We start from the raw sequence: 14,323 nt of genomic DNA, 5'->3' as shown, positions 1-14,323 counted from the left end.
TGAAACACATATATAGGACATTATGAAACTACGGAGTATGCGAGATTGATGTGGGGTGTATCTAGAAAATGAGGGCGTAAGGGTATAAGAGAAAGTATGTGGGGGTGTGTGAAGATAAATTTTAATTGAAAAAATAGATGTGGGGTATATTTAGTATTTCAAATGTATTCAATAACATGTGGGTTGTGAGTAAAACAATCCTAGAATTTAATTTTAACTTCGCTAATCTTATTTCAATTTGTGTGACACATGATGATCTTCAATAAATTTTATTGTATGATAATGATACTCCAAATTAGAGGAGCAATTGAATTTTACATCATTATTTTTTTTCTCTTTTATAAATGAACTAGTTAGTGGCTTCGCAATGACATCTTTTTGGGATCGAAAGACTTATAAAGACATTTCAACCCTAACCAACGTTGAACCCAGAATGTGCCTTGAGTTTGACAACATTATTTACCTATTGTTTTTCGCGTTAAGATACCATTATTTACTTGAAACTTAAGAGAATCCAAAAATAAATTTCTTAACGTGCCAAGATGTACCCATTTGATATCTCACTCTTTAATTTTTGTCAAACTCACAGATAACTAGGCCAGAAAAAGCAAAGCCATATGTAGAATAAAATAAAAGAATTCAAATTTCTTCCATTTTCATACATGGGACTTGGTCATGTGAAAGAAACAAAGATAATTTTAAAAAGGAAAACATAATTTTTAATAATCTTGTAGATTAATGGATATTATCTCATTCATTCTGGAAATAAACGATTTTTAGGTTGTGAATTACTCTTTTTTTTTTCTTTCCTAATTTGGATACAACGAGACCATGAATTGTTTTCTTTGCTTTTGCCTTCCCATCACATGTTTGATCAAAAAACAAAAACATAAGTTCGGAAGCTCCACTCTTCAATTGCCTTGGACTCAATAGTCAAGAGAATTCAGCTCTGATTGGGTTTGTGCTTAATAATTTGTTTTTAATTGTTTAATTTAATTTTTCAAATACTTTATTTTTGTTAGTAATTATTTTCATTGATTTGGTATTTTGTTTGTGTGGAAACAAAAATCAAACAAAATTATGTTCTTATAACTTTCTGGATATCATGCAATCACTTTGTACTTGGTTTTAGGGTTTAGGGTGTTGATTAGTTCACTTTTATTCTTCTTAATACATAAGACCAAGTGAGAACTGAGAAATCAAACAAAATTATGAAGTCAATTTCTGATGGGTTTTTTATTTTTGGTATGAAACATTTTCTAAATTACTGTGATCTAGAGGGAGGGAGATCCGAACTGGGGTGAAGGGGACAAGAACAACCAACTTATTATTATATTGTTTGATTTAGGGTTGTTGAATTCAAGTAAATTGTCTCAGATTGTTCTGCCACAATCTGCATGTATTGGCATAAAACTTCCTTCTATCTAAAACTTTCCTCTATTCCTCTAACCAATCTGCATATATTACTAAATTTTGATTTGCCTTTGTATGCTTTCTTCAAGAGAAATGGCTGCTTCAGAAAACGACGAGGCACCAATGCTACATTCGCAATTCTCATATCAATATGCCGATTCTCAGTTCCAGAAATTTGAATCCATTTCCCTGGATGTGCCAAGTTCCATTTCTATGAGTTCAATGGGATCCAATGCAACTGAAACTGAACTTGGAGACCATTCAAGTCCATTCATGCATGCATGTGTTCCGTTCCAGCATTTACGAGTGTGCAAAGATTCTTATTGCACAATTTGCTCAACACGTCAGAGTCTGAAATCAGCTAAGCAGGAAAACCGAAAAGCTTCAAGGCTTTTCAATTCTAAGGTTTTGTTTTTCTCACCTTGTATTCTCACACCAAATTTAATTCTTTTTAACTGCATTGTTGTATGTGCTTATTATAGCCCAATACTATTTGAAACTTGTGAGCTAATGTAGAAAATGTAACTTATTAGAGGCACATTAGTCATTTATCTGAGGTTGAATGCTCTACTATAGGCAGAATGGTTAAAAGGAGAGGACTTTCTTGGACCGCGTACGTACATAAGCACCTATTTTGTCTGCTTTATTGCTCATACAGCAGGTCAGATGTCATATTTTGAGTGCAGAGAATTCGTGAAGTCAAGGAGTTTTGTTGTTGATTGGTTCCAGAATCTAAATATTTATAGAGTGGATTCCGTTGATTGCCGTCTTGTTATCTGTATACTTCTAGGAACTTTCTAATGCTAGTTTGAAAACTTTTATGCATTTTCAGTTTCATGTCTTTTGAATCCTGCAGATTCATATCTCTTTCTATGACGATGCTAAAGGGTGGTTTAGAAGATGTTTCTCTTTTCTAAATCAACGTATTCCAGGAGTCATGAGCCCTCACACTAAGGGTGTGCAACAATGGAATAAATTCTTTGTCTTAGCTTGCTTGGTGGCGATTTTTATAGACCCTTTGTTTTTCTTCGTGTTATCTGCATGGAAGGTTTGTTTCCCTCATTCCTACACAAGAAGTTCGTCTCATTTCCTTCTCTTTTTCCATAGAAGATTTGTTTGATGCTTGGAATTATAAAGCAAAATTCTTCTAAGTCTGGTATTTACTTTCTTAAAATACAGGAATATAAGTGCCTCGTTATCAGCAAGCCCCTGACCACAATAATGGTGTTCTTCAGAACAATAACTGATTTGATATACTTTTTGCACATGCTTCTCCAGGTAAATGCTTTACCGTGCTTTGAGACAAGTCTTTCATGTGAATCTGTTGTTTCTAAATCGGTAGCTTTACTAGCCTCTTCTGGTTCATATGTTATAGAAGCTTATTACAGGGAAGTTTCCTCCAAGATTGTTTACAGTCTAACTTAGAGTCCGACTAATTTTTTGAAAGTGATTCTTTGCAGTTTAGGTTGGCTTATGTTGCTCCTGAGTCTAGAGTAGTTGGTGCTGGAGAGATAGTGGACCAACCAAAGAAAATTGCTCTCCATTATCTCCAGGGAAAATTTCTCGTTGACTTGTTTATCGTTTTACCACTTCCTCAAGTAAGGCTTGATGTTCTTCTCCCTTTTTTCACAGACGCCATCACGTGATTGTACATGCTTCCTTTCATATTGCTACCGTCTTGTTTCTATGATTTAGCGAGTTTGAATTGTTTTCAGATCATAATTTTGGCTATTTTACCACAATTTTTCGGATCATCTGGAGCAAATGACGCAAAGAATCTTCTACGCATGGCAGTTCTTTTCCAGTACATTCCCAGATTGTATAGATTTCTACCTCTGCTTGCTGGTCAGTCCCCATATGGATTTGTGCTTGAGTCAGCACGGACAAACTTCGTAATAAACCTCCTCACTTTCATGTTGGCTGGCCACGTTGTTGGGTCCTGCTGGTACCTCTTTGGCTTACAGGTGTGTGGAGGCCCTTGCATGCATGAAGAGTTTCATTATTTGTTAAATTTCCCCCCTTTTATTCTCATTTCTTGTCGCAGAGGGTTAATCAATGTCTTCGAAATGCATGTCATAACTCTGATATCCCCAGTGAATTGTGCATGAAATTCATAGACTGTGGGTTTGGTGAGCAAGGATGGAAATGGGCGAACTGGATAGACAATGAGAATGCTACTACTTGTTTTAGTGAAGAGGGTTTTGCCTATGGAATCTATGTTAAAGCTGTCGATCTCACTACTGCAGATAGCGTAATAACTAAATATGTATACTCGTTGTTTTGGGGATTCCAGGTATGTTATTCCGTTATACTAATTTTCAAACTGGATAGTTAGTCTATTTGATGATTTGATCAATTTTTGCTGCAACTCTGCTCCGGCGAAATGAACTTACCCTTCTGCTAACATATCATATGTGGTTTTATGAAGCAAATCAGCACTCTGGCGGGAAATCAAGTTCCAAGCTATTTTGTTTGGGAAGTCCTGTTTACCATGGCAATTATCGGACTTGGCCTCTTGCTTTTTGCTCTTCTAATTGGAAATATGCAGAATTTTCTTCAGTCTCTTGGACGGAGGTACTACTTTTACTATTATTTTCACTTCATAAATCTACTACATACCCAAGCTGCTTGAAAGGGATAGAGCTAATATTGACCACACTGCTCGTTGAATGTCTTCATAAAAACAGACGTTTACTGAAAATAAGGAGATCTATGCAAGTATTGATGTAGGGCATACGTAAGAATAGTACCAACAAGTTTGTCAGACTTGGATTAGATGTACGTACATAGTACCAATAACAAAAAGCATCACCTACACATGAAAAACGAATCATTAGCAGTGGTTCTGTATAATTTCATGAAATGTGACGATCACCTTGTATTTTTCTCTTTCAGGAGATTTGAGATGTTATTGAGACGTCGTGATGTAGAATGGTGGATGAGCTATCGCCATCTACCAGAAGAACTGAGAAGGTATGTTTGAATTATAACTTAATTTGCTTAAATTCTAGTCACCAAGTAATGCAAATATATCCTCGTACGTTAAAGTTTGGCATCATTGTTCTGCCGGATGTATGCAAATCTGCGCTCTTAATTTCCAGAGCGTTCTGGTATCCCCGAAAAATTTCAAAAAAACTCTAACTGCTTTGCAGATCAGCTAGAACATTCTGTAATTATCTTCAACTTTGATCCAAATAGTCTGATGTATTGCGTCGTGTGTGTAGGCAAGTAAGGCAAGCTGAACGGTATAACTGGTCTGCCACTAGAGGTGTAAATGAAGAAATGCTTTTGGAGAATCTGCCCGAAGACCTTCAAAGAGATATACGACGCCATCTCTTCAAATTTGTGAAAAAAGTAAGATCTCTATCATATATTCTAACAGAGTAGTCAATCTGAGGTTACATTACTTACGCGTTCTTTGCTTTTAGATGCTGCACTCGTATAAGACAATATTGGCATGGTTTTAGGATATAATGCTACCAAATTTTTGTTAATGCACCGTTTATTGTCCCATAACTTACAAGATAAATTTGCAGGTTCGGATTTTTACCCTCCTAGAAGACCCGGTTTTGGATGCAATCTGTGAGAAACTAAAACAAAAGACATACATAAAAGGAAGCAAGATTTTCTATCCTGGAGGTCTAGTTGAGAAGATGGTTTTTATCGTGCGCGGAAGAGTAGAGAGCATTGGGGAGGATGGGATTGTTGTTTCGTTATGCGAAGGAGATGTTTGCGGCGAGGAACTTCTCACATGGTGTCTCGAGCATCCTTCAGTAAACCATGGTTTTCACTTTTGACTCATTTATCACTGGTTTAAAAACATCTTGTTGACTCAAATTAGTAGTGACATGCCTAAACTTACATACTCACCCGACATGGTTTTGTTTCGTGGATGGAAAAAAAGTCAGGATTCCTGGTCGGAAATTGTTGAGCAATAGGATGGTAAGGTGCTTAAGTAACGTTGAAGCATTTTCGCTGCGAGCAGCAGATCTTGAAGAGTTCACCAGCCGTTTTGCAAGATTCCTGCGGAATGCACGCGTGCAAGGAGCCATAAGGTTTCTTCTATTTCAAGTTTCAACAAATATAGCCTTTTGCTCTTGTTTACCTCCCGTGAAATATTCATTAGAGGCAACATTTTAATCGTAAAGTTAAGCAAAACCAAACTCATTCATGCATCGTTAACATGTTGGTACATTTTGTTAGCCATAACAATATAAACAGATTAGCTGTAACATATCGACAATTTATTCTTTATTAAACAACAAACGCTCGGTCTTGTTGTCGAACTATTATTGGTAGTGAGAGATGATGTTCTTCTGTTTTGATAGGTATGAGTCACCGTATTGGAGAGGTCTTGCAGCAAAGAGAATTCAAGTAGCATGGAGATACAGGAAGAAGCGTCTAAGTCGTGCAAGCGTATCCCAGAACTCCTCTCCTCTGCATAGGACTTTTTGGTCGAACATCGGATGAAACGCAGCGTTTCATGTAAAGAATTATTTAATGTCTGAAATTGGTTGATATTTATTTAATCTATTTACTGTAACTCTTAGCAAGAAGGGTCCAGAATGTCAAAAAGTTCTATTGACTCGAAATTCTGCAATTTTCTCAAGGTGCCCATTATTTTCCATATTTACAAATGACATGAGAATTTCTTGCTAACTTGCGCACTTACCCTTTTAGTTGGTGGGAATATTTGACGGAGCAAATGCCATTTCACCTACCCCTTCAACTATAAAAAGTAGAAGACAAATATGACACTGAGGAAGAGGGGAATCGAATAAATAACCTCATGTAAACGCGTGCTTGTAATTCTATGCCTGAGGTTGATGACATTGTCAGTAAATTAGAATAGTTTAGACTAACATGAATCAAATTCATGCACCAAATTGGTATACCATGTTTGTCTTCAAGCCGATGGCATCGCCCATCGCCCATCGCCCATCGCCTTGCTCGTTATGCCCTTGGAGTTGTTAGTCCATGTCTTTGGTTAGATATACCTCCTGGCTTCATAGCCGATGTGATTTTCAAGGATGTGATGTAATTGTTATGGACTGGCGTTGTAATACCGTTTGTTTGCCCTTTTGCTATCGCAATGCAAATTTTCATTACAATTAGTAATCAAATTTCAACTTGGATTAAAGTACAAATTTTATTGGTTCCACATCATTTAGTGCATGATTTGGTGAGCAAATTTGATGTATCGAGCATTACTCTTCGGTTGTGCTACTTACACCAAATATTTGCACCATTTTTTGCACTAAATGATGTGACACTTTTTGCATCATATAAATTTTTACTACAATTATTAACCAATTTCAACTTAAATTAAAGTACAAATTTAATTGGTATCACATCATTTTGTGCAAAAAAGTTGATGTTCTCTTTAGACCAATTCCATAATTCTTTCTCGAAACAACTATCGTCTTCAACTTACCCCTACCTCCTTCAAAATATTAAAAATATATATATATACATTTTTATTTTTTTTTTACTATCCAAAAATTGGACTTTCAGGACAACAATAATGGTTGCTCTAAGGGAAGAACCAAATAGCATCAAACTAACTTGATAAATATTTTGAACCACTTGAGCTACAATTACCGTAAAAAGAAATATGATAATTTTCTCTTACAAAACCAAGTGCACCACTAAAAATGGAAAAGTACGCACAGACCCCTGAAGTTTTGGTTATTACAACAAAGCCCTGTGGAAATTCTATAAAATAGGGTGGGCCATATACTTGCGGGGAAAGAAAGGCAGACTGAGACGAGTTTCTAAGAGTGCGAGAGAACCCACAACACATCTCAAGAAGCCATGGCGACCGCCTTGGGCTGCCGTCTCAGCGTTCTTGCCTCCCCGGCTGCGTCCCGGTACGTTTTCTTCCTCCTCGCAGCTACACCTTCTTTTGTTCTCCGAAAACCACAAAATTTACAAACAACGACAACAACAAAGGGAAAATGAACAAAATTTAGAAACCAAAAATTAAAAACCTGATTGTTTATATAAAATCGCCGGAGAAACGTTGTATTATGCTAAAAATCGTTTCTTTTTTGGAAAAGTAGATTCGGAAGAGGGAACCATTTCTGGGTTTTGTTGGCGTCGTGCATTTTTCTCTTTTCGATTTCTTAATTCCTGGAGAAGTGGAGAATTTGGTTGTTTTTAGGGTTGTTATTAGTTAATAGTGTTTGTTGTAATACATCTAAATTAATTATTCTAGTGTTTGAGCTGTGGTAGGTCGTTTCTGGATTATTTGTGTTTCATAATGTGGTAGATTATACTTTTAGGAACGAAAAATTTAATTCGAATTTTCGTAGTTTTGATGTTATGAAAGAGGGAAAAACTGGGAATTTATGAGATTCTGAATGTAGTTTAGAGGTTTGTTACATGAGCTGAATCTTGGTTCGTAATTTTAGCACTCTTCTTGTAAGCTCAACTTTAAATTCAAGGTCGAAAAGTAGGTCTGGTTAGAAATTAGTTATCGATAATCCCTTTGTAGCTGTATGGTATGGATTTAGATCTTCTAGGCAATGGAATGTGATTAGTTGTGTGTGTGAATCAGATTTGTATGGCATTTGGCAAATTTTATTGGCAATTTTGTGCTGACTCAATTGTTATGGTGTAGGATGCCTTCTTCCCCTGTCTCCCCAGTCATGTTTGCAGGATTAACATTCTTTGATATTTGATTTTTAAGTACTTTTTCATTCCATTAAGTCATCATTTATCGTTTGCATTAACGATCAGTAGTTAGCGCTTTAAGTGTATAAGTGGGGGACACTTTTGAGTATTGAGTAGCCTTGCTTTTGGTTAAAGATTATGGTAGAGTTACACTTTGAACTTCTAATGTGGCATAGAGTGTGACATTCGTGAATCGCTTATTTGTAAGTGCTAAGGGAAGCCATAGCTAATTTTGAAAACTCATAAAGTTGGTTCACTTGAGAATTGAGATTATTTGGAGGATCGAAATGACTTTCCAATGACAAATATATTGTGTTGGAATTTTAGTCTATGAGTCCCTTTTTCTGAGCCTTGGACGACAGATTTTAACTGGTTTTGTTGTTTCGAGTATTTTTCCAGATTACAACAATTAACAGTCTTGAGATCCACCTTTTCTTTTTCTGGTCTGGAATAGAGAAAATTATTAGCAGCATTGGAGTAATGAAACAGGAGTTTTGCCAAGTCTATATGATCGTTTCCCAGCTCATGTTAATCAATTATATTATATTGGTCTTTAACTAGGTACAAGGATGTGAATCTAAAAAGACAGAACAAGCCCAACCGGGTTGCATGCAGATCTAACTTCAATGCAGTGCCTATACTGTCAAGTAGCAGGAGTATACAACAACCTAACCACAATCTGCATTCCTGGGCCCCGAAAGGTATGCAAAGTTTCGTGTCGAGTATCATCCGTGTTTCTCATATAACCTGATTTGAAATTAATCAGTTGCTTGTGTTACCATGAGTTCTTTTAATGTGTCATGTATAACAGAAGCAATGCCTTTTAGATAGGATCATCTTTGAGATTGTTTATGTCCTTATAATCCCAAACATGTAATTTTCAGGATTGCCAAACTTGCACCTTTCTTTTACGTCATCGAGACTGTTAAGAGGGAATCAAGGCGATCAGTCACACAACATATCCATGTTACCAAGACAACGGAAATCTTCAACATTGACACAAGCAAAGAAGAGCAACTCCATCAGTATACCTTTTCCGAAAATGAAAGAGAAGCCAGAATGGTGGTGGAGAACTTTAGCATGTCTCCCCTACTTAATCGCTCTGCAGATGTCTGATACCGGGTTTTATATTCAACCCTTCACAGAACACTATGAATTGTTTGGAGACTTGGTTTATTATGTCCCAGGAGCAATAAAGAGGTTGCCATATTGGTTCACAATGATATATTTCTTCTTGGCGTATTTTGGAGTGGTGAAGAAAAAAGAGTGGCCTCACTTCTTCAGGTACCATGTAATCATGGCAATGCTATTAGAGACAATGCTGCAAGTGGTCTGGTATTCGAGCAATTTTTTCCCGCTTATACACTTCAATGGCACATTCGGCATAGAATACTGGGCAGTTGTGGCACTCGTGTACGTTTCAGTCATGCTCGAGTGTGTAAGGTGTGCTCTTGCCGGCAAGTATGTTAAACTCCCATTCTTCAGTACCCCTGCTTTAGTCCATACTCTTTTTCAAGTAGAAGGCTACCATAAACCTTTCTGAAGAGTGTATCGTTTAGTTCACAGTCCGAGTAGTTAACTTCTTGTTCTAGAGTGTATCATTTAGGCACTCACTTTTCATGTGCACCACCATGGATTAATCGGCTTACTTTCGTAAATGGTTGTGTTACTATATGTTGATTATTTAGCTTTTTTTGTTGTTGTATTATTATACAAGATTGTCTGTCGCACGAACACTAATGACATACGATCCTTTCGTTTACGAATTGGGGAGCGTGTTTATAGACATTTTTAATGAACCACCGTGACTGTTTTCGTTAGGTTTTGAACAAATTAAAGGCTAAAACTTGGCAACAAATCGGTAGGATTTGTTTAACAATGTTAATGGAAGAAATGTTCAAATATGGTAAAAGCCACCAAGCTTTTAAAGACGAATCCCAAGTTTTAAGCACGTTACTCACCTTGGATCAAGAAAAAAAAGGGCACTGAACTAAGATAAAGGTTTTTTTTTTTTTTTTTCTCTCTTACAAAATTTTAAAGCAAGTTGAGTAGACACATTATGTTGTTCAACTAGTTGGACTCATGCACTTAATATAACTTAATTTTAGTTCATTTTCATTAAATATACTCACAAATTAGTGTTAATCCACACAAAAATTAATGAGAGGTGATGTGAGGACGAACTTGAGACCATTTCCAATCAAACAAAGAAATCTACCTTAAATTTTTTATTCTTGGTCAAAAAAGAATAAGAAAAATGTTGTATCATAAATCAATTGTTATGATAATATCATAAGTCAACTATGTGTAGTTATATGTTTTAACTTTTTAACACAACAATGCAAGATTATTTCATACTTTCACAACGACATCTCGTTCTTTTTGCCAATAATATTGAGGCAGCCATCACTTATTGGTACACTCGATACAATTACCAATAATTGTCATAAATCTGAAATGTGAGTTTGAGTTTCAGATGTGGGTTGCTGTGTCTCGTCCGAGTGGAAAGAGACTTTTAGGGATTAAACGAAAATGACATCACCAAATTTAATTAATTATTCTACTAACCTTTGCTTGTTCTGCTTCAATTATGCTATTTCCATCTCAATAAAACCAAATAAATGCAATACAAATCAAATTAAATTACATACCCCTCTGCTGCGATCAGAAAATCAACTATTAGATATTGCATTAGAAATTTAATAAAACTCTGAGACAGTTAAATTTTGTATAAATTTCAATTATTGAGTGTAACATAAAATTGTAGTCGGAACATCCAATTGTTGCAAAAATCTATTAGATTTTTATAAAAAGACCGTTAATTTTTTTGGATCATTTAATAGTACGTCCATAAAAAAAAAATAAATAAAAAATAAAAAATAAATAAATAAAAAACATTCTAGAGCTTCGAATTAAGAAAAAATAATATGAAAAAAAAACAGAGAAGCAGAGGCCACTCCACTCCACACATAATTATAACACACGAACTAACCGACCAACTGTTGTTGTCTCTCTGTGAAAGAAGAAGACAGACAAAGGTCCTTTCTTCCTCACTAAATATTCACCCAATCCAAAAACCCACTACAAATTCAACCCCCACAACTCTAAATTCCCATTCCCAATTCTCCTTGTGTGACAAGATCCAGCCACTCCGTCTTTTGATCCGGATTGCGATCTCTGTTCAGAGGGGCTGCAACTTTCTCGGGAAACAAACGGGTTTGCGGGATTGGATTGGGCGCTTCAGATTTGGAACCGGTGGGGAGTAATGAGGCGGAGAGCCGCGGACTTCCGGAGGCCGCTCCGGCGGCGGTTTCCAAATGCGTTATGGTGGGCGCTGTGCGGGGTTGCGGTTTTGCTCTTCATTTTTACTTTGAGCAGAGTTAATCAGATGGAGTCCAGACCTGTCATTCCCATGGTATGTGTATATTACTTCTCTGCCCTTTTTTGGTTTAGTTGGGTGTCTGAACTCTGTTTGGTTGCCTAGAAAGTGTAGGGAACTGTGGGAAAATGGAGGGGATTGGAGTATGGGATGTTGGGGGTTCTGTTTAACTTGGGAGCTGAGGTAAAAAAAATGCTGAATTGGGTTCTGAGTTTTTCAGTTTTGGGAGCTAAAACAACAAAAAGATGTAAGCTTTAGGATTCAATAATATTTTTGTCTTGTACTTGGATTTGTTAGCTACTACAGCAAAGATTTGATTTTGTATGCTTGGGTTCGGCTCGATTAGAGAAAATGAAGTGTTATTTAGTTGGGATTTAGCTCGATCTAGATGGCATCTGATATGACCTTATTATTTCCAATGATTTCGTCGAAAGGGCTGAAGAATCTGAAAACGAATAGTTAATGTATTTTGAAAGGGAGTAGTAATGTTTGTTGAATCATTGTAAATGATATGGATGTGCTTGGTTGTGTCCTTTTCAGTGTTTTCAAAGTTTTCAGGTTATTCTGCTCATGTTGTGGATTCTTGTAAAATGTCTAGAGTTGATAGATCCATAGAACAATCTAGAGATTTTATTGTCATCACAAAGTCAAGGTAGATGTCATTTTTAAGTACGCGGAGGAGTGAATGTTATAGGTCCAGTCTCCAGAACGGGAACTTTAAGACAACACATTTACTGTGGTGTGGCCAGAGTTAACTCATATAGATAACTTTATAAGATTAATAATCTACTTTCGACTGATGGTGATATTCAATAAATGAAATTTAAACGTAACATGTTAAAAATGCTCGCTGAATTCGAACATTCTGTATTGGAAGTGAATCCTGACAAAAGTCATATGCTCTTGATGCTGGGAAGCTGCTCTTATATGGTGGCACCAATATCATCCTTCCAGATATTGGAAAACAAATTAACTCTTTGTTTTCATCTTTTCTGTTCTGGAGGAAGTGATAAATATGCATTTACCCCCCTTATTTTGCATACTTAACAAAATATGTGCTTGATTTCCTTCCGCAGAAATTCAGGAGTGATAGAATTATGGAAGGCCTTAATATTACCGACGAAATGTTGAGCCCCAACTCAGTTGCAAGGCAGCTCAATGACCAAATTGCTCTCGCAAAAGCATTTGTTGTGATTGCCAAAGAAAGTAACAACCTTCAGTTTGCTTGGGAATTAAGTGCCCAGATTCGCAGTTCGCAGATCCTGCTGTCAAATGCTGCAACCAGGCGAGTTCCTCTGACTGTTAGAGAATCGGAAACTGCAATCAGTGATATGGCACTTATACTGTACCAAGCACAGCAGCTCCATTATGATAGTGCTACCATGATCATGAGACTGAAAGCCAAAATCCAAACTCTGGAAGAACAAATGAGTTTGGTGAGCGACAAAAGTTCAAAGTATGGACAAATAGCTGCTGAAGAAGTCCCAAAAAGTCTCTACTGCCTTGGTATTCAGCTGACTAGTGAATGGTTCAGAAAGCCGAATATACAGAGGAAAATCAAGGACAGAAAGCAAATAGAAATGAAAGTAAAGGATAACAATCTCTATCATTTCTGCGTCTTCTCTGACAACATCCTAGCAACTTCAGTTGTGGTCAATTCAACTTCTATAAATTCCAAAAATCCAGATAAGATTGTCTTCCATCTTGTAACTGATGAAATCAACTATGCTGCAATGAAGGCCTGGTTTTCCATAAACAGCTTCAGAGGAGTAGCCGTTGAGGTTCAAAAGTTTGAGGATTTTACATGGTTGAATGCTTCTTATGTTCCTGTACTTAAGCAGCTCCAAGACTCTGATACTCAGAGTTATTATTTCTCTGGAAATAGTGATAATGGGCGGACACCAATCAAGTTTCGGAACCCCAAGTATCTTTCCATGCTTAATCATCTGAGGTTTTATATTCCGGAAGTTTTTCCTGCCCTGAAGAAGGTGGTTTTTCTGGATGATGATGTTGTGGTTAAGAAGGATCTATCTGATCTGTTCTCCATTAGTTTGAACGGTAATGTCAATGGTGCGGTGGAGACATGCATGGAGACATTTCACAGATACCATAAATATCTGAACTACTCTCACCCTCTCATAAGAGCGCATTTTGATCCTGATGCTTGTGGATGGGCGTTTGGGATGAATGTTTTTGATTTGGTTCAATGGAGGAAAAGGAATGTCACCGGCATCTACCACTACTGGCAGGAAAGAAATGTAGACCGGACATTGTGGAAACTCGGCACACTACCACCCGGATTGTTGACATTCTACGGATTGACAGAGCCTTTGGATGCCTCGTGGCATATTCTGGGTTTGGGCTACACAACCGTTGACCCTCACTTCATAGAGAAAGGTGCTGTGCTGCACTACAACGGCAACTCAAAACCGTGGTTGAAGATCGGAATGGAAAAGTACAAGCCCCTCTGGGAGAAATATGTTGATTATAGTCATTCGTTATTGCAACGGTGCAATTTCCATTGAGTTTTCAGGCATGGAAGTTTCGACTCTACCACGACATGGATGAGTGCTTGCAGGATTCTTGCAAGATGAAAGCATGGATGGATAGATGGATGGATGGATGGGGTAGTGGTTGTAAGATGGGTGGGTATTTATTTGATCCTCCTAGGTGTGTTGTAGTATAGATGATGATTTTACTTCATGTAAGCCCTTCAGAATTGTTAATGCTAACCACTATTCTTCAACATTTATTTTCTTTTGCAGTATTTGTTGGTGTAGGTTGAACTGCATAACCTTTGTTGTATCCTTATAATTTGTTTGGTCAATTGGTTGGCCAGGTTCTAGAGAAAATTCA

The 14,323-nt window shown here is 36.9% G+C and overlaps 3 protein-coding genes across 4 annotated transcripts; all 3 read left to right on the top strand.

Annotated features, from left to right (window-relative positions):
* Window positions 1-778: 778 nt before the first annotated feature.
* LOC103409099 (probable cyclic nucleotide-gated ion channel 20, chloroplastic) lies at window positions 779-6,005 on the top strand. 2 transcript variants are annotated; one of them, XR_011571617.1, is made up of 13 exons: window positions 779-957; window positions 1,503-1,818; window positions 2,270-2,461; window positions 2,593-2,691; window positions 2,874-3,011; window positions 3,129-3,377; window positions 3,458-3,706; window positions 3,842-3,987; window positions 4,309-4,386; window positions 4,638-4,767; window positions 4,950-5,196; window positions 5,322-5,468; window positions 5,742-6,005. XR_011571617.1 is itself a non-coding variant. In XM_008347919.4 (13 exons), exons 2-13 carry the CDS (start codon window positions 1,507-1,509, stop codon window positions 5,881-5,883), a joined length of 2,133 nt encoding a protein of 710 aa, XP_008346141.2. In that variant the 5' UTR covers window positions 779-957; window positions 1,503-1,506; the 3' UTR covers window positions 5,884-6,005. The 2 variants fall into 2 exon arrangements, 1 of the variants encoding a protein (XP_008346141.2); XM_008347919.4 differs by having other exon boundaries at window positions 5,318-5,468.
* Window positions 6,006-7,132: 1,127 nt separating this feature from the next.
* Window positions 7,133-9,762, top strand: LOC103409051 (protein TIC 20-IV, chloroplastic-like). Its single transcript, XM_008347871.4, has 3 exons — window positions 7,133-7,283; window positions 8,650-8,789; window positions 8,973-9,762. Exons 1-3 carry the CDS (start codon window positions 7,228-7,230, stop codon window positions 9,629-9,631), a joined length of 855 nt encoding a protein of 284 aa, XP_008346093.1. The 5' UTR covers window positions 7,133-7,227; the 3' UTR covers window positions 9,632-9,762.
* Window positions 9,763-10,983: 1,221 nt separating this feature from the next.
* LOC103409050 (probable galacturonosyltransferase 10) lies at window positions 10,984-14,215 on the top strand. Its single transcript, XM_008347869.4, has 2 exons — window positions 10,984-11,503; window positions 12,544-14,215. Exons 1-2 carry the CDS (start codon window positions 11,354-11,356, stop codon window positions 13,990-13,992), a joined length of 1,599 nt encoding a protein of 532 aa, XP_008346091.2. The 5' UTR covers window positions 10,984-11,353; the 3' UTR covers window positions 13,993-14,215.
* Window positions 14,216-14,323: the final 108 nt, after the last annotated feature.

Source organism: Malus domestica, chromosome 09 (assembly GCF_042453785.1).
Source record: "Malus domestica chromosome 09, GDT2T_hap1".
NCBI lineage: Eukaryota > Viridiplantae > Streptophyta > Magnoliopsida > Rosales > Rosaceae > Malus > Malus domestica.
This window is presented reverse-complemented; position numbering and strand designations above follow the sequence as displayed.